Below are 24,098 nucleotides of genomic sequence, written 5' to 3' on the forward strand. Positions count from 1 at the left end.
CAGTGCTGCATGCACTTTGCCTTACAGCCATCTCTATTTCCTACAGCTCTCTCCAAGACTACCTACATCCTTTCATACCTGGATGGTAGGGCCTTGTCTTGGGCATCTACCTTGTGGGAATGCAAGGACGCCATTTTGCAGGACATAGAAGGATTTATGGACTTATTTAAATCCGTTTTTGATGACCCTGCTCGAACTTCTCTAGCCGGTTCTGCTTTAGTGGATTTGAAGCAAGGCAACAGATCATTGGCTGAATTCGCCATAGAGTTCAAAACTCTTGCGGCAGAACTCCGCTGGGACCCCAGATGTCTCAAGACTCTCTTCTGCAGAGGCCTGGATACCCGTTTAAAGGACAAGCTGGCTGCTCGCGAAACACCTGACTCGCTGGACGAATTAATAGCCTTGGCCACTCGGATTGATCACCGGCTCCGGGACAAGGTGAAGGAACTCCAGCCTAAGGTGTTACCTGGGTTGAAACAGGCTAGTGCTGTCTCTACACCTCGGATGGTTCCAGTAATCCCTGCTGCGGATACAGATGAACCTAAGCAACTTGGTAATGGACGCTTGGCTTCTAAGGATAGAAGATTTCGGAAGAAGCACGATCTTTGCATGTACTGTGGTCAACCCGGCCATGATGTATCTACATGCTCCATTCGGCCGGGAAACATACGGGCCTAAGTCCTGCAGGAGGACTGTTCTTAGGCCATACCGCAACCTCTCCTCCGCTCTCTCTCCCAGTCTCTTTGACCTACGGACCGATCACGGTTCAGACTCCTGCCCTGGTGGTCTCAGGGGCAGGAGGCAACTTCATTCTCAGACATCTAGTGGAAGACCTGAGGAGTCACCTCATCAGATTAGAAGATCCACTACTGTGTTACAACTTGAAGTGGGCTTTGGACGTTCCCCAACTTCACCACTTCCACTGAAGATCTCAGTGATGTCCCCAGCAGCTCATCCATCGCTGCTGATATCTATAACAACATACTCAGCGAATTTTATTCCAAGACTCAAGATTTACCTGTCATCAGTGCATCAGATGACTTAGAATACAAAGTCGAAGAAGTCCTGGACATTCATAAAAGAGGCAAGACTTTTGAATACCTTCTAAAATGGGAAGGTTTCGGCCCTGAAGAAAACTCTTGGGAGCCTCAGACCAATATCCTGGACAAAGAGATGCTTCGTCAGTTCCATCTCGCGCATCCTTCAAAACCTAAGCCTGGTACCCGAAGAGGAAATCGCCCTTTGAAGGGGGGTACTGTTGTGTCCGTCGGTTCCCGACGCCCTCTCTCTGCCCTCCTTACCTGTTTGGCGACTCCCTCTTCGCCCGCGAGAAGATTGGTTGCCGCGGCGTCTTTCTGCCGAAGTCCTCCGGTGTCCCTGGACTGGCTAGATGCTGCAACCCGCCATGTTTCCTGGAGGCCTAGGGGCGTGCGAGCAGCGCGGCCCCAACTGAAGTACCGGCGATGGTGCGAACCTCAGGGGCGTCCCCCTGAGATGATGTCACCCGCGACAGATATATAAGGTCTTAGAATTTGCTAACAGATTGAGTTAGCAAGGGGTTTCTCTACCTAAACTACTCTGCTTCCTCGGACTTACCAGGGGTGCCCGCTCCTCGGTGGCCTCGCTCTCTCCTTTGTTTTTCAGGTGACAGTCTGGAACCAGTACTTGTTCCTCGAGGGCCCTTATTCCCAGACTTGCTCCGTATTCTCTTCTGCCTGGAAGTCATCACTGCCAACTACATCAGTGAGTTACCGTCGCTCTCTCAGAGCTTTCCCTGGAACCAGGTACTCACTTATCGAGGGCCTATACGTTCCAGCTCCTGGGCTTCTATGAGACATTGTGTGAGTGTTACCATCAGGTTCGGTACATGAACTCTCCATACCCTGCCTACTCACTATATTTCAGTTTCTCTACAGCTCAGCCTCCAGGGATTGCTGTTCCAGTATCTGAGGGACTACAGCCCAGCTTGGCATTCCAGCTCACTACTGCCACCTCTGGTGGTTCAGTATACTGTCTAATAAAAGAACTAGTGTGTGTCTGTCTCCATACTCTGAGCCTGACCAGTGGTCCCTCTCGGGATCTTCCCCCGGGGGCATGGTCATCTGCCACTGGTCCAAGGATCCACCCACAACTCTCCTAAATAACAACAGATTGCTAACTCCCTAGCAGACTGCTAACTCTTAACAGAACAAAAAAGTCGGCATTTAGCAGGTTAACTTGTGAGCTATCTGACTAAATGCCTCTGAATATGGAACTCAAGGAGACAGAAACAGAATGAAAAAGTGAGACAAAAGAGACAGGGAGAGAAAAATGTATAGACGAGAAAAAGCAATGAAAAGAATAAGAGAACAGCAAACAGAAATATTATTTACAACAGTATGAAAAACAAGAAAATAATGCTAAAGAAACATACTGTTAAAATACGAATATAGGGGGTGGCTTAGTGCTGGAGAGACCTGTGTTGATTCCTGATTCCCAGGTCAGGTTTTCCACTTCTTAGAGCGCTAGGCTGGGGATGCTGCCGAGGCAATGCTCACAACCCCTGGTGTGAGGGAGTCCTAGTCACCAAGCAAAAGCAACACCTAGCAGCTGGCCCTAATGCCCACAGTTTCATGCTCTTTCTCCCCCCCCCCCCCCCCCCAAAGGATTGCTAGGGCAATGTCTGGGCTATGCGAGTTGAGAAAAGGAAAATGAAATAGAGGAGCAATCCCCAGGTAATTTAAAGTGAAGGCTCCCATAAAATTCCCTTATTCAAAATCCCCATTCTGTGCCAATGGAATAAAATTCTTTATCGAATAAACTCCATATGTTCTACAACTGAAACCAGCAGTAATTGCTCAGATACCTTTTAACAGAGTTTCAAAATATTCAAAGTACAGAGTTCATCAGATGCATTTACATGACAGCAAGGCTGGTTTGCACAGACCTGATTACCCTGAAAAGTGTTTGCTTCCCTCCAGGACTGGAGCTGAGATGCAGACCCTCCCTTCCCTCTTCCCACCCTCCTCCAGCTAGTGGCACATTGGCTGAGCATGATAGGACCATGTCAAAGGGTGAGGTTTCTCCCCCCACCTCCCTGTGTGAAAGCTGTGGGCAGGACTCCGGGGTGGGGGTACTGTTACAGGCCAGGCCATCAGATCGTGGCCTGAATGCACATCACCCACTTTCTTTGCTCTCCCTGCCATTGATTTTTTTTTTTGTGACCAACACCTAAAACAGGCCTAAAACTTGGATGTGGGTCCAGTCGCTTTTTGCTTGTTTATTTATTTGCTTTATATTCCACTTGTTGACACTTCAAAGCGGATTACATTCAGATACTGTAGGTATTTGTTTCGTCCATCAGGTTAGGAAGATGTGAAATACAGATTCTGAAAGGTGCGGCTCCCTTGGGACAGAGTGCAAGGGGAGACTTTTCTGGGATTGGACACAGAGATCTGGCACATGGGTGGGTGTGTGTGTGTGTGTGTGTGTGTGAGAGAGAGATTTTCTACCAGGAACTGGGCAAATGTCTGTGCGGGAGGATTCATGGATCTCCCAATTTGAAAGTACAGTTTCTCCTCTATGTCTATTTCAGAACCAGAGAGGAAATGTTGCCGAATTCCATTTGAATTGCTGGATTTTTCTCTACCCTTTGGGGCAGATTTTCAAAGGGTTTGTGAGTAACCTTGAAAACCTGCTCCTGCGCACGCCGAACCTATTTTGCATAGGCTCGGCGACATGCGCATATGTCCCGGGGCTTTGAAAAAGGGGCGGGGCGCCGGTCTAGGGGCGGAACCGAGTCCTCTGGCACAGCGGCCATGCCAGGGGATGGCGTGCCAGCAGCTGGCCAGCGCACGAAAGTTACGTCTTCCAGAGGCAGGCGTAACTCCTGAAATAAAGGTAGGGGGGGCATTTAGGTAGGGCTGAGGGTTGGGTTAGATAGGGGAAGGGAGGGGAAGGTGGGAGGGAGCAGAAGGAAAGTTCCCTCCGAGGCCGCTCGGGGAAAGCCATCGGGACTCCCCTAGGGCTCGGTGCAAAAGGTGCACAAGTGTGTACCCCCTTGCGCGCGCCAACCCCGGATTTTATAACATACATGCAGCTGCGCACGCATGTTATAAAATTGGGCATACATTTGTTCGCATCGGGTAGCGCGTACAAATGTAGGCCGCACAAGCAGGTTATAAAATCTGCCCCTTTATGTATATTTACCAGTTTGCTGTAATGTGCAGAAATAAGATATACAAAGAAAGAGGATATATGGACAAATATATTGATATATCTGTTAACATATAAGGAGCAATGTTCAAATATCCCAGCTACCTGTAAATATATGGGTGCTTTTTTGCATACGCACTTTATGATAATTTTTTTAAGAGAAACTTTTTGAAAATTAGCATAAAGTATGTGTTAAATGCACCGGGGTACTTTGCACCTGCTATATCCTTACAAGCAGCCGAGAGGGCTATAATAAGGCACGTGCTTTTGAAAAGTCATGTATGTACCCTGTTTTCTCCACTGACCTAGACATGCCCCCTCCTCTCAATGCTGCTAAATGTACGCATGCTATGGAAGATCACACATGGGTCTGAGGCTGGGAGGCAACTTTCAAACAGCACAATCTAAGCATGATAATCCATTTCAACGCAGCTAGATTGCTTTGAAAATCCCCCCCCCCACCTCAAACATTTCTGTCTAGCATATTAACTGACATATGTGAATGTGTATAGTTGGATGAGCATGTGCACCATTCACGGGTTTCATCCGCTCTACAGAATGACACCGTTCTGTTCACTTTGCAGATCTGGAGCTGGAGAGATTTGACCTAGAGTGTGAGACCAATAACAGGAACCATCGGACCATCGAAACTGGCTGCAGGCGACTGGTTGTGAGAAGGGGGCAGCCTTTTATCATCACACTGTACTTTACCTCCAGGGGCTATGAGGAAGGAGTGGATGAAATTGCCCTCAATGTGCAGACAGGTAATCTTTAACTCACTCTCCTTACAGCGGCTTAAATCTCCAGCACACCTCAATATAGACGGCTGGCAGACAGGTAATCTCTGAGTCACACATTCAGTGTACAAACAGGTAATCCCCATCATTAACAGGTAATCTTCAATACATTTTACCTGTCCCTTTATGGCAATGACCATAGCAAATGAAATCAAATATTCTCAAAGCAGGTTTAATATGTTCGGTTCAAAGTCCTTAGAATAGATATGCTTATTTTTAGGTAGATGAAGGAGTTAAATCCACAGTACCAAAATATTCCAAGACCAGCCTGCTACTTCCATCTTTATGCTGGGTTAAAGGTTTTCCCATTCTGCAGGTGTGATTAGGAGAGAGAAACAGGATCTAGAGCACCTGTATAGATTCTCCTGAAGGAAAACCATGTTTCCTGCATACTGTATCACGAATCGGTACATAGCAAGTAGTAATATCTGTTTCCGTTATAAAAGTTACTATTAAGCCATTATTGAATGTCTTGTCTGCTGCTCGTCTGCTTTTTATTTCCAGCCCTGGAAGCAGACACTGGAGCATGGTGAACTTCTGCAAAACACATTTGTGAGCTCATTCGCCAGTCTAATGTATAAAATCCATGAGTTTGTCAAATTAGTGAGAGAGCCTTTTATGTTATGAATCGAAGGCCACTGGATTTCTGTGGATTGAAAGCATGTTTTGCTTGTCTGTTGCAAAAAAAAAAAATCTGAATTTTTTTTCACATGGATCTTGGGAAATCCATATTCTTTTTTTCCTCACACTCGAACTGGACGTAAATCCACCTTTTTCAACTTCAATTCAAACTTGTTTGAATGTCACTAGCTGCCATCTTTCTAAAAGAGCCGCAAAGGATATTGCGCACACACTGGCTTATTCACGCAGTGAGCGAGAGACATAATCGAGGGCTGATAAATCCCAGTTTTATATAGGACAAAATACCACTTTCTTGCTAACAGATCAGTTTCTATGCATGTAGGGGAAACTGCATAGGAGGAGCAGCTTGAAATCCTTGAAAAATGACTAGCAGAATTCTGACCTGACCACAGGATGCATATTAGAATCTGTCGTGTATGCTGCAGATATTGTATAAAACTCAGAAGACAGAATTTCCTTTGAGGATTCGGAGAGGACTGCTGTAGAGGTTGGGAGTGCAGTTACCTCATGGGGAACTTGCTTTGATTTGGCACAGATTTAGGCTTGGGTATCATAGACAACTGAACTACACTGCCAGATTTTGAAGGCAGCAAACCTGCAGGCCCACAGAAGGGCCCACTTCTGCTTGCTTTAGAGCCATGTGCTGGCACAGCTTCAAAGGGACACCATGGCACTCTGCCTATGGGCGCCCAAATCTTCAATCCAGCCCTGGTTATGATGGCGCAGTAGCGTATCTCATGTCACCAGTATCAGCCTCAAAATTCTAGACAAACAGGTATAAGCACGCAGTGTGTAAAACGTCTTTTACAAGGTCTTGAACTGGGGATAAAAGTGATTGTTTGCAGCCATTTTAGCAGTCTGAGTGCAGCGCCCTTTCCCAAAGCTTCCAAAAAACAGCTGAGCCAGACTCATAATTTTCAAGCATGGTGACAAGGAAAACAGAAAGAGAGTTGAGGCCACTTGTCAAGCATTCCTGGCAAACGACAGCACCTCATCTGTCATAAGGGTGGAATTACGTCATCGTCTAATCCACGGAATGTTCCCAGCTTTACTGTCATGGCAGGGAGACATTCCATCCTCTAATCATGTCATCAATTTAGGACTTCACTTGGCCCTACCATAATTGGGAAGACTGTGCAGACGGAGATAGTCTGGTAAAAGCATTTTCAAGGATGGTGAGGTTTTCATTTAAAGTGCAGGTGCTGCTGGCTATTTCCTCTGTCTGGTGGGTTACTTACTAGTAGCACTATACCGCCTGATACAGACTTTGCAGAGTACAGTCCATGATAGAAGTTTTTTTGTCTCTTTACTCACAAATTACTGGTCCAAATAGCTGCTTCCACTGACAAAAAAATCCACTTGGTAAAAATTAGATATGTTCAGTGTGTACTGTATTGTGTTCTCAGATACACAGTTACTACAGAGTAAAATTGCAATAATTTCTGCTCAGGAAATTATCACCCAAAATGGAGATTTTAAATGGGAGCTAAACATTTGGCATGGCTGAAAATCTTCAGTTTTCTAGTCCCAACACATTGGTGCTCCAAACAGTGAAAACTAGGGGCTAAATCTGCCTTCAGAAGGGTCCGTCTTATGCCTGCTGCAGTATGGATGACTTCCATGACCTCTGTGTCAGATTCGATGCCCAGGTTTGGTCATTAGTGTACACAACGTGCAATTGTCTGATAACATCAGCTAGTTATTAATAACATTTAAGAACATGTCTGATGTTTCTCTTTTAATTGCTCAATCTTTGAGAACATGAAAAACAGAAATGTGGAACCAGTAAGCTAAGCATAAATAATGCAGAAAACAGAGAAAAGTCACACATAAATAACATCAAGACTTCATATTTAGAAAGTGTGTTTGTTTAGGGTTGTTTGACTGCCGCTCCTTAAGTACTTACTGCCCAGGAAAAAAGGAGCAGGGACAGAGGGAAAAGATCCAGACCGTATTCTTCAGGACATTGCCTCCATGATGCAAAGCTCATGTAATTTACCACAGCTCCCATTATTTCTAATGGGCCCTAGTCACTATTAATGTGCGTTTTCAGCATGAACGTGGTATCACACCTTCCTGAATAGGGCTGCAAATGCAAGATCCTACTGGTTCTCAAGATGTTATGCTTTAGGACAATATCTTAAGAGCGTAAGAAATGCCAAGGTCCATCAAGCACGGCATCCTGTCTCTGACAGTGGGAAGTCCAAGTCATAAGTTAGCTGGCAGATTCCAAAAAGTAGATCCTATTTCTTGTTGCTCCTAGGCATAGCAATAGCTTTTCCTGTATTACCTGGCTAACAATGCTTTTATGGACTTTTCCTCCAGGAGCTTGTACAAACCTCATTATGAAACTTGCTGTACTAATTGACTTGTCTACATCATCTGGCGACAGATTCCGCAGCGTAACTATGCGCTTAGTGAAAATGTACTTTCTACGAACTGTTTTCAATCTCCTGGTTGTTAGTTCCATGGAGCGTCCCCTTCTTTTAGTATTATTTGAAAGGATAAATAACCATCCCACTCATAAATGTCTATTATTCCTCTCACAGCTATCTCTTTTCCAAACCGAAGAGCCCTAACTTCTGTAGCTTCTCTTCATGGGGGGGGCGGGGGCATTCCATCCTCTTTATCATTTTTGTTGCCCTTCTCTGTACCTTTTCTAGTATTGCTGTCTTTTTTTTTTTTTTTTAGAAGGGGCAATTAGAAAAGGGTGATCACACCATAAACAATATGATATTTTCCATTTTATTCTCCATTCCTTTTTGGATCATTCCTGACTTCCTATTTGCTTTTTTGACCACCATCATACACTGACCTCATGATTTCTATGTGTTGACCACAAGGATTGCAGGGTCCTTTTCCTGGGTGGTGACTCCAGACTGAACCCAGCATTGTAAACCTGTAGATATATGGTCCAATATATGCTTTGTCCCCCAATAAAGCAGAGTTGCTTACCTGTAACAGGTATTCTCCTAGGACAACAGGATGTTAATCCTCACACATGGGTAACATCATCAGATGGAACCCAGCATGGAAAACTTATGTCAAAGTTTTTAGAGCTTTGACTAAGTACACTGAGCATGCCCAGCATGCCCTATACCACGCATCCACGTGGAGTCCCTCTTCAGTCTCTTAACATAGAATTATGATAAAAATAAAATAATTTAAAAAATAGGAGAAACTCAACTCCGCGGGGTGGCGGGCGGGTTTCATGAGGACTACTATCCTGCTGTCCTAGGTGAACACCAGTTACAGGTAAGCAACTTTGCTTTCTCCAAGCAGGATGGTAGTCCTCACACATGGAGGATCATAGTCTCTCTGTCCTCTCAAAGCTTCAGGAGAATCTTTGTTACTAGAGGAATTGGAGGAGATGCATACAGAAGACCGTTGCCCCAATGGCAAGCAAAGGTGTCCGAGGCTGGTTCACCATCTGAACTGTACAGGGAGCAGAACTGGGTTACCTTCCTGTTACAGGGGGATGTGAACAAGTCCACATCTGGGTTTCCCCAGAGGCAGAAGATCCGATTCACCACCCCCTGGTCCAGCAACCACTCGTGGGGCCTAAAGGCTCAACTCAGTCTTCCACTATCACGTTCTCTGTTCCAGCCAGATACATAGCCTGAAGCACCATCCCATGGAACAGAGCCCAGGACCAGATCTGGACCGCTTTCTGACACAGGAGGTATGACCCCCTGCCTCCTTCTTGTTGACATACCATATTGCTACTTGGTTGTCTTTCTTGATCAGGACAACTTTTGTTGGACAGCCGATCTCTAAAAGCCCATAAAGTGTACCTGATTGCCTGAAACTCCAGGAAGTTGGTTTGACATTGTGTTTCCTGTGCGAACCACAGACAGTGCATGCAGAGCCTGTCTACATGAGCACCCCACCCCAAGGTGGACACATCCATGCTAAGGTGCCAAATTGGGGGGGGGGGTGGGGCTGCAGGCCTCGGTGTCCCCGCTGGCCTTTATGCAGCTTCCTTCTCAGAGGAACCGGCAATGAGCATCGCATCAGTCGGGGGAAGCATCGGTGCCCTGCCAAGCATCAATGGCCACCTGGGAACTGATGCCAACTGGATCAGTAACACACCAATGAGCACATTGAGATGCTCCAGCTGTGGTTCCAGCAGGAAGAGCATGGGCATAGATAATGTTGGTGCCACAGGCTTGATGCCCTGCAGAGCCCCATCAACTGCCAGCTGAGCTCCAACCCCTCCTCGAAAGTTGCCAATGCCAAAACAGACTGGGAGGCAGGAGGGGTGGCCAGATCTTCCTCGGATCCCAGAGGTGGATCAGTGACTGACACCAGGACTGGTGGAGACCATCCGGCACCGAGCATCAAAGGTGACCGGTGCTGTTGCATCCTTGGCTTCCCTCGATGCTCGGCCCATTTTTTCCCCAGTGCTGAGGTCAATTTTGATGAACCTGATGTTCTCGACCTGGATCCGCCAGCGGCATCAACAGACTGGACAGCCCCACCAATGTTGATGGCTCAGTGTACATCAGTGCAGCTCCATGGTCCTTCGGCATCAATGCCACCAATGCTGATGTCGATGGTTTAGACTTCCTCAGCCCGAAGAGCTTTTCTATCTTGTTGAGGTGAGCGCAACATCCCTTCGGGATCATTTGGTCGCACAAGCAGCACCCCTGGACGTCATGCGATGCCCTCAGGCAGAGGATACACACATCGTGTAGGTCCATAATGGACATAATCCTCGGGCACTGAGGGCATTGACGGAAACCCGATGAGGCGATAATGATACGAATTGAGCAGGGTGAAAATGAATGCGGTGACGGTGGGTGACCGATGCAGACTGGCACCGAGGCTCTGTTGCCACGGGGAGGTGGGGGAAACTGAAGCAAAAGAAAATTTACTGAACTGCTGAAAAACCTCACTGAGAAATTAGAGGGAACCGGAGAGAGACCTGCACTGAAAAAAGACTTGAAAAAAAAATGGAAACTATTGGTGGAAAAGTTTTCCAAGCAATTTTTGATTAAAAAAGTCAAGAGTTCAAGTAACTGCGAGACAAAAGCTCTGTGGAAAAAAGAGATTGAAGAGGGACCCCATGTGGATATGTGGTATAGGGCATTCTGGGCATGCTCAGTGTACCTAATTAAAGTTCTAGAAACTTTGACATAAGTTTTCTGTTCTGCGCTCCATCCAATGATGTCACCCATGTGTGAGGACTACCATCCTGCTTGTCCTAGGAGAAAACATTTTTGCCTTGAAAGGTATAGAATATGATGTGTTGATGAGTGGAAAACCCTCTTCATTTAAATGCATGCAAGTCTGATGCACTTAACAAAATGTGAAAAATGTTCATGAGGGTGTAGACTTTAGATAGCCTGCTGGATCATGAAGGCATTGTCCTGAAGAATAAGGTCTGGAAAACAGTAGAATCTTGCATTTGCAACCCTATTCAGAAATGTGTGTTACCATGTTAATGCTGAAAACACGTTATTAGTGAATATAGGACCCATTAAAATTAATGAGAGCAATGGTAAATAACACATACTTTTTAATGTTAATTAATCACACACTTTTGTGAATAGGTTTACTGGAAGCAGCTTCAGGGATTTTTAGGAAGAAAGATAGATTAGGTAATCTGGCCAAGTAACAGCAGAGGTAATCAAATTAATTCAGATTAAATCTAAAATCCATCCAAAATGGGTTGGGTCATCAGAATCCAACCAGGAAAGGTTGCGAAACAACTGAGATCCAAGCCATCCACAGCTCACCTTGAATCTCTTTCATCACCTAGTTTCCATCTTTATGATCTTGTATATTTGCAGATTTGCGCTTCTATGTGAAATGTTTTAAGAGACTTAATATTAACAAATACTTGAAATCCTTTACATCTATAACTCTTTTCACAAATTTAAACCAATATAAAAAAAGGCAAATTCTCTTGGGAAAAAATCACAATCAGATTTAAACTAGACTGACGCTGAGTCCAATGAGCTGAGAAAATTCAAGGCAAAAATGAAAAGGTCCGAGCCATGTCTGTCCACACATCTCTAATCTCTAATAATAGCATAAGACTTCTTACCACCACACTATTAGCTTCATATCCACTGATTCCCCCTCACTATTCTGTCAGCTTGACATTCCTTTTCATCTCACTCCAGCCTGAATGCAAGGCATAACAAAAAGATTTTTCTCATTTCTGCTACCAAATACAAAGCTTAAAACTGCAAATCCATTGATAAACAGTATTGTACTTGCCTCTGAACTTTATACTGTACCCATCTCCTCCAACGCACCACCCCACACCCCATCTCTGCCCTGCTCCCCACTCTAGCCGCATACTTTGCACATAAACCAAACACTCATATACATTGGTTGAGTGATCACCATTTGGCTTTTAAATTTAAAGAATGTAAATATTTCTACTGTTTCTTATTATCTCACATTCAGACTCTTTGGGCAGTAAGTTGTTCTCTTGACTAGGATAGCCTAACCTCTTTATTTCAATTGCTTATTGTTGCAAAATTGGATTATTGTAACTGTGTGGATTTTAGCTTGCCTAAGAAAGTAATACAACTGCAACTTAATAAGCATACTGCAACCTCCTTCATGTGGGTAGCAGTTGCAGAGACCACAGAAGGCCAGTCTTGAATAGTTGCATTGCTTACCAATCCATTATAGGATTATCATTATAGCTGTGACACTTGTTTAAAGTTCTTAATGAAAAAGCCCTATCTTACGTCGAAGACCTTTTCATAAGGTATGTAGCCAGCATTATGCTGAGATCATCTTCTAAGGGTCTTCTAGTTGTGCCCTTAGTTAAAGAGGTGAGATTCACCAAAACTAGATAGAGGGCCTTTGTCTGTGAAATACCAAGTATCTGGCATATACTACCCAAGGAAAGAGTCCTGACAGATTATATTGTATTTCAAAGAAATTGGAAGAGCTGGTTCTTTATCCAGATCTTTGAGGAATACCTCTGAAGACAGTCAGGGAATCAATTCCATTGATTTCTTAAATACTGCAGAATCAGGATCCAAGACCTGGCCAACACAGTGACTGGGAATTAAAAAGTGGTATTAAACACTGATAAAAAAAAACAACCCAAAATGGTGGCTTATAGAGGGCTATTCTCTCATTGACAGAGTGATTAAGTTTGATTGCTGTAGGGTTGTAGGGTTAAAGTATATGAAAGGATGGTTTTATTAAAAATTCTTGATTTTGTTGAAGTATTCTGGGATATTTTAATAATTTTATTATGTGGTAATTTATGTGTGTCAGACCCAGTAGATCCTAATTTATGGTTCTGCTGGATCAATCAGTTTTTAAATTGATTAGTTCTTGCATGTTTAATATTGTCACATTGATGTATTTTAAAACTGCTGTTACATGCCTTGAGTGTACAAAGGGAAGCATAAAATAGGAAATAAATTATTATATTATTATTATTATTCCTCCATGCAAAACTTCAGGGTTTGTTATTGATTCATTAGCTTCAGCTAAGGGCGTAGTATCTAGGAGACTGAGGAGGCAGTAGGGGGTTTGGCACTGGTATAATCTCTGCATATCAGGAAGCCTCATTCTTCTCGGACAAGCATGTGAACAATAAATAGAAACTCAGGAGTGCCTCTCACCTAACCGTGAAAAGTCACTGTCCTGAGTTCAAGGTGAAGAAGTGACAGATTGTACATTATCCTTTCACCCCTCCCCTTCCAAACTTGTATACTTCTCAACTTGTCACATTGCTAATACATTTTTAAAAATATTTTCAGTTGTTTTAATTATACGTAAGGGTGTGTGATAGCATAGTAATCTAGGGAGATGCATGTCTGGGTTAAGAGGGTGATTGCTATCCAAGGATATCACTATGCACAGGCAAGACTACTGCCTCCCCAGAGTGCCTAGCCTGGGGTGGGGGGTGAGGGGGGAAGGCACAGGAAGATGGAGGCAAGAGGAGCAAGCCATGCACGCATGGTCCCTTCCTTATACTCCTCCCCCCCCCCCTTCCCAAACTTCCCTGCACACTTCCTGGTCCGGTCAATAGCAGCCAAGCCTGCATGACTTGGAGACGGCCACAGGAGCTGTGCAGCCAGCTGGAGATGGCAACCGGCTGCCACAGTAAGGGGGATGCTGACGGCAGCCCTTGCCTGGGTCATCATTTTCCCAGTGATGGTCCTGCTGCCATCATATAATATTTTCACTCCTACAGTGAAGGAGAACTGAAGTGTAGGTATGGAATTTGTGGTTAGAGAAGCTGGTCAAGACTAGTGGTATAAAAGCAAGTTTGCTTACCGTAAACGGTGTTTTCCGTAGATAGCAGGGAATTTAGCCATGCATAATGGGTGGCGTCGTCCATGACGTCACGGGGCGGAGCATCTCTCTCAGAGCTCGAAGAGCTTTGAAGTGCGCATGAGCACCACTTCCCGCGCTCCTCGAGCCTGCCTCAGTCTGTTTTCCAAGCTAATGGAGTAGGATGTGTGAAACTGTTGGAGCTGTCCAGGGAGGTGGGAGGGATTGCATGGCTAAATTCCCTGCTATCTACGGAAAACACCGTTTACGGTAAGCAAACTTGCTTTTTTCCGGCGATAAGCAGGGCATTTAGCCATGCATAATGGGAGTCCCAAGCAGAAAGGTTGCAATACTGAAAAATAATAATGAAGTAACATCATAGTAAAGAAAGTATGTTTACTAGTAACATGAAACAAATGAATTTTTTTTTTTTTTTTTTTTTGCAACCAGTAAAGGGTGGACAGCTAATATGAGTCAGAAAACTGTTTTAAAATAGCGGACCCCAATGACGAGTCCGTCGCTGACTGTTGGTCCAGACAGTAGTGGGACACAAAGGTGTGAGGAGAAGACCAGGTAGCAGCCTTACAGATGTCTTCAATTGAAACTCCACAAATGTGGGCAATGGAAGTAGCCGTAGCCCTGATTTGGTGAGCATGTATAGAGCCTTCTAGTGGCAACTCCTTTGATGTATAGCAAAAGAGGATACACGCTGTGAGCCAATTGGATAAAGTACGTTTGGATACCGGCTGTCCTGGATTATTCGGATTGAAGGAAACGAATAATTGAGAAGAATGTCTGAGCTGTTCAGTCGCCTCCTTGTAATAGGCTAGAGCTCTTTTACAATCGAGGGTATGAAGGAGTTTTTGTCTAGCATCTGTATGAGGCTCAGGACAGAAAACTGGCAAGGTAATAACTTGGTTCAAGTGAAACGCAGATACCACTTTCGGCACGAAAGAAGGGTGAGTTCGCAGCATCACTTTATGTTGGTGAAATTGCAGGTAAGGAAAATTGACTACTAGTGCTTGGAGTTCACTGACCCTCCTGGCTGAAGTTATAGAGACCAGAAATAACACTTTCCAGGTCAAAAACTTTAAAGTAGACTCCGCCATAGGTTCAAATGGCGGATTCATCAGTGCTTCTAGGACCAAGTTGATATCCCAAGGAATTATTGGCTTTTTGAAAGGAGGGTGCAAACGGAGCAATCCCTTCATAAATTTGGTAATCAAGGGATGAGAAGAGATAGAGACATTTTGGTGTAATTGGTGATAAGCCGCAATGGCGCTGAGATGAACCCGAACAGATGTTGTCGCTAAACCGAGAGCGACAATTTGATGCAAGTAAGATAAAATGGATTCTGGTGAAGCAGAGAAAGGATTTAAATTATGGAGAGTACACCAGGAAGAATAACGTTTCCATTTGAATGCATAGTTGCGTCTGGTGGAAGGTTTACGGGAAGCCACCAGGACATCTAGAATGCTTGTAGGGAGGTTGAAAGGGGCTAATACCTGCCGTTCAATCTCCAAGCTGTTAAATGCAGGGATGCTTGCATTGGGTGAATTAAAGTTCCTTCGTTCTGGGAGAGGAGGGTTGGAAGTCTGGTAGAAGAATCGGCGCCTGAATGGAAAGGCGTAGCAGGTATGTGTACCATGGTTGTCTGGGCCATGCTGGCGCTATGAGAATTAAGTTCGCTGCGTCTGCTATGCACTTGTGGATTGTTCGAGATATCAGTGGAATTGGCGGAAAGGCATAGAGAAGACCGTTGTGCCACGGGATCAAAAATGCATCTTGTGCCAATCTGTAGTTGCTCGGAAGGAGGGAACAGAACTTGTCCACCTTCCGATTCTCTTCCGTTGCAAAGAGATCTATGTCCGGTGTTCCCCAGCGGTGGAAAATTTTTTGCGCTTCGGGAAGACTGAGCGACCACTCGTGTGGGTGAAAGACTCTGCTTAATTTGTCCGCCTTTATATTTGCAAGTCCTGGGAGATATGAGGCTTGAAGGAAAACTTGGTTGCGTTCCGCCCACTCCCAGATCTGAACTGCTTCCTTGCATAGAATCCTGGATCCTGATCCTCCTTGTTTGTTGATGTAAAACATCGCTACTTGATTGTCTGTATGAATCATCAGGGAGCAGTTTTGTATCCATGCTTGAAATGCAAGAAGAGAGTTCTTTATTGCCCGGAGCTCGAGCAGGTTGATTTGCAAGAGTTGTTCCATCGAGTTCCAAAGACCCTGAGTCTGCAGGTGGAGGAGATGTGCTCCCCAGCCCTTTGTTGAAGCATCTGTTGTGAGAATCAATTGATGAGGAAGAATCTGGAAGGGGCTTCCTTCTTGTAAGACAAGTGGTTGAAGCCACCAACGTATGTCCGTTTCATGGAATTCGTGACCTGTACTCTGCGAGACATCGGCTGAGTGAGTTGATTCCATTGGGACTTGAGTCCCCATTGAAGCCGCCTCATGTGGAGACGAGTATTGCAAACGACATGTATCGCTGCAGCCATATGGCCCAGGAGAACCATGACCTGTCGGGCTGGAGCCGTGTTTTGACGAAGTAGAGATTGAGCTAGAGTTCGTAATGTTTGGACCCGTTCTGGAGGCAGGAAGGCCTTGGATAAGGTGGTGTTGAGTATGGCACCTATAAACTGGATGCGTTGCGAAGGATAAAGTTGAGATTTCTCGTAATTTACTATCCATCCTAGGTCGTTGAGACAGCGGAGCGTAGTCTCTATGTGAGATCTCAACAAGTGAGGATCGTGAGATACCATTAACCAATCGTCTAGATATGGAAATATAGTTATGCCCTGTTTGCGTAAGTGAGCCACAACAACCGCCAGACATTTTGTGAAGACTCTGGGGGCCGAGGAAAGGCCAAAGGGAAGAACTTGATATTGGTAATGACGATCTGCTTCTTGAAAACAAAGGTATCGCCAGCAACTGTTGTGGATTGGGATATGTGTGTAAGCGTCTTTTAGATCGAGCGAACACAACCAGTCGTTCGACTGAAGAAAGGGGAGAATCGTCTTGAGAGAAGTCATCTTGAATTTTTCTTGTACCAAGTACTTGTTGAGCTGTCATAGATCTAAAATAGGGCGAAAACCTCCTGATTTCTTTGGAATGAGGAAGTATTGGGAATAAAAGCCGTGCTCCTGAAATTGTGAAGGAATGAGCCGGATCGCTTCTTGTTGAAGAAGCAGGGAAACTTCCTTGAGAAGAGATGGAATCTGAACCGTAGGTGTTTTGGAGTAAATGGAGTGAGGGAGCATCGGAGTGGATTTGAAGCGAAGACGATATCCCTGTTGTATAATAGTGAGAACCCACTGATCTGTGGTGATGTGAGACCACTGGGTATAGTAGTGAGTTAGCCTTCCTCCTATGGCCAGTGCTGTTGTGGCTGGTGTAATTAAAAAGACTGTTTAGACTGTTGCTGAGCTGGTTGTTGCTTTTGAGGTCTTTGAGGTCTTTGCCGAGGTCTCTGTCCCTGAGATTGAGGTTGGGGACGTTGCTGCTGTTGATAAGGTTGCCTGTAGGGCGTTTGGTATGGTTGATAGTACCTGTATGGCCTGCGGTAGTAGTAGCCTCTTCTGTTCTGGAAAGGGTAACGCTTAGAAGTGGATGGAGTTTCCGTAGGCATTGTTAAAGATTGGACAGCAATGTTTTGTTCTTTTATCAAAGAAACCGTCTCCTGCAACTTTTCACCAAATAGGTTATCCGGTCTGCAAGGTAAATTAGCCAAGCGCTCATGAACATCATCACGTATGCTACTAGCCCGTAGCCATGCCATACGCCGAGCTGCCACCGATGTAGCCGATGATCTTGCAGAAGTATCAAAGGCTTCGTAGGAGGTTCGTAAAAGATGTCTCAGACCTTCCTGTAGGTCCTTGAAAGGGGAAGGCAAAGAAGAATCTCCATGAGCTGCGGAAAGCAATGGTTGTAACTTCTGCGTGCAGTTAAATAAATACTGTATTATGTAAAACTGATGGTGATGTATGCGGGAATTTAACATTGAATTCTGAAAAATCTTTTTAGCAAAATCATCCAACGATTTATTTTCTCGGCCCGGTGGTGTATTTGAGAAGAGTCTATTCTTCTTTGCTCTTTTAATGCTGATTCCACTACAACTGAAGTATGTGGAAGTTGTACCATGGAATAATATGGTGTCTTTTGCATCCTGTACTTCAAGTCTAGCTTCCTAGAAATTGCAGGTAGAAGCAATGGGGTGTCCCATGCTTTGTCCATGAGACCTTCTAAAATGGGCTGCGGAGGAAGCGCCGTAGGTTCCGCAGGAATGTCAAACAGCTGTAGCAGTCCCAAAGTCTGGGATCTGGGATCCGGAATTTTACGAATCTCAATGTCCAATGCTGTAGCTACCTTTTCCAAAAATTTAGCATAAGTGAGATCTTCCGGAGGAGATGTTGGTTGAGGCAGCTCCTGAGGAGGGTCTGACGGAATCCCTGTCGAACTCCCAGGAGATGTATGAATAGAGTCTTGTAAAGAATGTGAAGACGATGCAGGAGAGCCAACATTCAGTGGAGATGGCTGAAGTGGTGACAGAGAATGCCCTTGAGACTTTGGGCTTTGAAGGTTGTGTGGAAGACTGTTAGGATCTGGAGGCAAACCCTGTAAGAAGGAGTGAATTAACGAAGATATATGAGACATTGTCTCCTTGGCAGATGGATGAGGAGGGAGCCCTGGAGGATCCGATATAGTCTTGAGACGTTTTGGGTGTGCCTGTGGTAAAGGAGTTAAAGATCTTTTTCTAGCAGGAGAGCGAGGAAGCTCTGGAGACGAAGTCCAGGCTCCCAGCGGTGAATCTACCATTACGTCTGAATCAGCTGAGCCCAGGGAGCGAACAGATATAGGTAGTTCAGTGGGCTCCGGCAAATCTTTTGAGGAAATGATATGTTTAGTCTTGGAAGTTGACTTCCTTGGCTTGGATGGAAGAGCAGGAGTATTGTTCCTACTTTCTGATGAAGTCTTGCTATGAGTCGTAGAAATTTGAGTCGTGGATTGCTTCGTGGCGTCAGTACGAGTCGTGTGTGCGTCGCTGTGCTTCGTATGCTTCGAATGTGACACAGGTTTTGAAGCATGCGTCGTGTGCTTCGACCCCGACGCAGTCTTGGAGGAATGAGTCGAATGCGTCGTTTTCTTAGAGGTATGCAGCGCATGCGACGCGACGCTGGTTGATAACTGCGTGGGTAACGACGCAGTAATCGGAGTACGGCTTACTGAGGCCGAGTGGGACTCCGGTCGATGTTTCCCCATACCTTGAGAGGATTTTACTGATCCTGAAGTCTTTGTGGAGGGGTCAGGAGTGGTTCTGAGCCTCTCCATTTTCTCGGCACGCTGTCTCCTAGCGCGAGGGGACATCCGTCCACAATCTGCACAGGCCGACTGGTTGTGATCTGGACCGAGGCATAAATAGCAATAATTATGTCCATCGGTCACAGACATAATCTTCCCGCAGGAGCAGTATTTGAATCCGGGGGTTTTCAGCATTGTTGTTTTTTTTTTGTTTTTTTTTGATTGAAGAAACGTCTTCGTTGTGAGGCGAGAGGGAGAGAGAGTGCACCACACAGCCGTGTAGTGCCGCGGAAAACGAAGACTGAGGCAGGCTCGAGGAGCGCGGGAAGTGGTGCTCATGCGCACTTCAAAGCTCTTCGAGCTCTGAGAGAGATGCTCCGCCCCGTGACGTCATGGACGACGCCACCCATTATGCATGGCTAAATGCCCTGCTTATCGCCGGAAAACTGAGTTTATTAAAAGTTTTGGCAAGTTTCTGGAGGAGCATTCAAGTCTAAATAGACTGAAAGTAGCAGGTAAATAATACATTGGTCCTGGTGTGTCAAAGTTTTTCCTGCCTACAGTGCTCTGGTGGGCTCTGTTGAAAGAGAGAATGAGTAGACTACATTAGGTTTACAGACTTTATCTACTGTTATATTAAAGCTTTCTATCTGAAAGGTCATGCCAGGTCACCTAATTTGGAATCTTTTTTAATTTGGTTGCTTACTTTTTCCCTTTGGGGGGGGGGGAGGGGGGAATGGAAGGTGGAGGCCACTGCTGCCCCCAACCTGGAACATTTTTTTTCTAGAAAAATGACCACTGGTTATCATAAAACCAATACTACATCAGCTGCACTGGTTTCCAGTCAAACAACGGGATGCAATTCCAAACTCTGCCTTGCTTACAAGTGAGAGTACCTCTCCCAACTTACTTCCTCCTCCTCACCCACAGGGGAACTCCAATCCTCCCAAATGCCTCTTCTTTTCTCCCCTCCACTGGCCTCTGCCAAACTGATCTGTAGGACTTCATGCTTTCAGCTGTTATGCACCAACTATTTGGAGCAAGGTACCACTATACCCCTATGCCTTGAGCCACGTTTCCTCACTTTCAGAAAAAAAAAAAAAATCTAAGGCATGGCTTTTCAGCGAGGTCTTCCCTGCAGAGACTCTCCATCCCCTAACTATCTGACCTACCCGATCTTCTAATTAAGGACTTTGAGTTAAACACCAGTGTGTTCCCAAAATGTAAAATTGTTTCAAATGCAATTTGTCTGACTTAAATTGCTGTAATCCATCTTGAGGCCATTCTTGATAAAAGGCAGGATATCCAATGTCTAGAAATACATCAGTAATGCTTTTCTTTCCACACTTTTCACCAGCTGTACAGAATACGGTGCACGTGTTTTAACAACAGTACAGTACCTGTGCCCTGAAAGTACAAATATTAACAGAAGAGCAGGCTTCAGTTGTGACAGATTTGATGTTCCTTCCCCAAACCCAGATTGATCCCCTTTCCTGGCACTTCCAAGTCTTCCTTGTTGAAACTTGCTTTCCAGGGTCACAGGAGTTCATTATTCTTGTCTCCTCTCCTTTCCCTTTCTCACCTGCCTTTGCAGCCTGCATTGTTTCGTCTGTTTGCTTTTCCTTCAGGCCAGAACACATACAGTTATTTCAGAAAATCCGCCAGTTGCCCTAGAGAGCACTCTTATTTCACAGCTTTCTCAACGTGTCGGCTTCTGTTATAATTGTTCAGTCCAAAAAGAAAAAAAAATGCTTTGGGATAAATCCCATATGAAAGAACAGTGTCATTACTCGTTACAAAATGTTGCCATAGTGCCATTCCTGATTTTTATTTATTTATTTATTTTTAATTCCCATCCCAGTGATCTGGAACTTGTCAGTTCGCTAATGGTAGTTGCAGAAGCTCTAATATGTATAGATGGAAGCGAGAAAGCCTGAATGAGAAGGGTGATAACGGCTGGTAAATCCTAAAAGCAACAGAAGCAAGCTGCAAAGGGGGGGAGGGGGAGGGGGGGATAGGTGGCCTCTCGCACGTCTTCTTTCCTTTCCCTCCTGAGGCTTTTCTTGTTGACACCAGGAACAGGACTTAACAGCACGGAATTCCTGGCGCTGATATTAAGAAACCTCGAAACCCCACCCATAAGGCATGAATGTGTTACTGACAGGGGATTTTATTTAAAAAAAAATAATAAAAAAAAAAAGCCCAAGATAGGCCTCACGCAGCCAGTTAGTTAAAAGAAAAGCTGTGTCACTTCGACCAGTCTGTGTGGGGGGTTTGCTCGGCAGTTACTATGGCGACCAGGGAGGGGCGGCGGAGTAGTTCAGCATGGGCACAGCATCAACTGAGAAATTCTCCTGTGACAGACATGACATTTTTGTGTATTAGTTACTTTAAAAGGAAAACAGTCTCCCCTGCATTTACAAGTCCCTGTAGTTATAGAGTTTAAGCGCCAGTAAAGGAAAAGCTGGCTTCCGACAGTAAATATGAGTCATGAGCTCTTTCTGGGAACGAAGGAGTTTGTCCTAAATGTGTGAGAGAATTAACAAACAAGACCTGAATGATCCCTAGTCTTCTGAGCGAACCAACACGGATTCCTGGTCCTAATGATGAATAGATTTACTGTCCTGGATAGGTAAACACTGTGCTAAGGTACAGTAACTTGGCAGCCATGGAGCTTCTGAGTGAGAAAGAGAGGAGGAGATGCATTACCAGCTCTGCTCCCCCTGGAGCCTCAAACAGGTCTGGTTTTCAGGATACTCACAATGAATATGGAGCTCTCTGTCATGCATATTCATTGTGGATATCCTGAAAACCTGGCCTATTTGTGGCTCTCGAGGACCAGAGTTGGCTGCCCCCGATTTAGAGGGCAAGCATCTTTTACAAACAACTTGCGTTTCCTGAGTGCCCTAAATACTGCTCGGAAAGAGTTCCACTGCTCATAGAATATGCAACATTTGCATCTGCCATGTGAATGAAACACACGTGGTTTTGTACAGCCCAAAAACTACCCAAGTAGGGACGTGAGGAGGTTATAAGCCGACCATTAGCATGTGCACACATTGTATCCATGAGTGGGATTACACACATAGAGGTAAACTTTCAAAGATTTAGGGGATCATATAATAAACTTTAATATACAAATTAAGGGCCTTCAGTGTATGCAAAAATAGCCCACTATGCCGTAAGGCCTTAATATGCACATTAACATGATCCCTCAATACATTAACAGGTAAGCAAGAAAATGATTGCTTACCTGTATGTAAATGAGGGAATATCATATGCAAATTAGGCTTCACTGAGCCTGCAAAAATAGGAGAAAGCACTGCTATTTTCCATGGGCTTTCTAAAGGATAAAAATTAACACTTCCTCAGAGCAGATGTTACATTTTTGCTGTGCATAGAAAGACTTAAAATCCTATTTGTTAACCACCCAAACTGAAAGACCAGTTTACATGCGGTATTTCCTCCCACCCTAATGGATCCTTTCTTTCTTCCCACCCAAACAAAAGAATAAGTGGCCATGAAGAAGCCTGGTCTCCTCTTCCTCCATCCCCTGAGCAGAAAATTACAGCACCTAAAGCTTGATCCCTCCTCTGCCTCCTCCCACCCTTCAGACAGAGTTGCCAACTGGCTCCAGATTTTCAGGACAGGGTGATCCAGTCCTGGTTTTACTCCCCTGCATGCAGGTACTTACAGTCTTGATTATCTTAGGGAATGCAATAGGGAAAACAGAATAAGTTCAAGCATGCTATGGGATAAAACCAGGACTGGTTCAACCTGTCCTGAAAATCTGGAGCCAGTTGGCAATCCTACCCTCAGAAGGCCTCCTATCTTCTCTGAGATAGGAGAGGAGGAGGTCATGGCAAGAGCTCACAAAATCGTGGCCAGATACAAAAGAAGTTTTCCAGGAGCCATTCTGGGCGGGGGTGGGGCCTTGGAGGGAGTTGGATTTTATGTACACACAGTCCTTACATTTTTAAAACGTAGGCACATCGAAAGTATGCCACTATGGGTGGCGGACAGCTGTAACAGACATTCAACAGAGGTGGTAGAAGCAAAACAGTGTCAAGCATGCATGGGCAGACACGAATGAACCTCAATGGGGAGAAAAAGGTAGGGTCAGTGATCAAGTAGGATCTGTGGCAACAATAGACAAACTGCTCCTTTTCGGCTAAATTCTTATATGTTTCTAAGTGTTCAGAGTGAACTATATGCGTTCCCCAAGAACTATTCCATGGGAAGAAAGTGATGTGTTTTCTGTGCTGTCTATTCCCAACAGCGTGATGTGTACTAAACCAGAATGTAGATGTTATGCACTCTTGTCCCCAAAAACTTATCTCACGAGAAGAGGACAGTGGTGGGCATAGAGTATCTGGCTAGAAACAAACCACATCCCCCCAGAAATGATGAAGTCAAATACACAGCAAGATCCAGTATTCTAAACCAACCATTTAAAGACTACTACAAGCCACAGAAAAGATCGTGTACGGTATCCAGCAAGAGCCAGTATCATTTAAAATATAATAAGCCAGTGTACTCGGCATACCATGGAATGTGCACAAGTGTATGCGCCTGCTATACACCATACAGCATTCAGGAATGGTGTGAAGAATGTGCATAAAGCAGATATCCAGAAAAATATTCACAGAAAATAACAGCGTTTCACCCTTGTGAAAAAAATTCACCAAAAAAAATGCTGGAATATTTTTTTTTTGGCTCTAAATTATTATTTCTTGAATTTAATATTCCATTCATAACAGATACTTTATATCCAAGTGGGTTTACAAAATAAACAAGCATAAAATAAATCAAAACATATGGTTAAGGACAAGATAAAATACTTGATAGATTTTAATGGGAAACATTTTTGAGGAAACCCAGCAAAAACTGGCAAAAGTTGCCCTTTTT

At 44.7% G+C, this 24,098-nt stretch overlaps 1 protein-coding gene across 2 annotated transcripts in view; it reads left to right on the forward strand.

The window, feature by feature from the left end:
• The window catches only part of TGM2 (transglutaminase 2), a 72,495-nt gene that overhangs the window by 12,770 nt on the left and 35,627 nt on the right, over positions 1-24,098 (forward strand). For both annotated transcript variants that reach the window (XM_029611224.1, XM_029611225.1), the window contains exon 2: positions 4,779-4,958. In XM_029611224.1, the coding sequence (XP_029467084.1) occupies positions 4,779-4,958 (180 nt within the window). The remainder of the gene's footprint in view (positions 1-4,778; positions 4,959-24,098) is intronic.

This window comes from Rhinatrema bivittatum, chromosome 8 (genome assembly GCF_901001135.1).
Source record: "Rhinatrema bivittatum chromosome 8, aRhiBiv1.1, whole genome shotgun sequence".
NCBI classification, from domain to species: Eukaryota; Metazoa; Chordata; class Amphibia; order Gymnophiona; family Rhinatrematidae; genus Rhinatrema; species Rhinatrema bivittatum.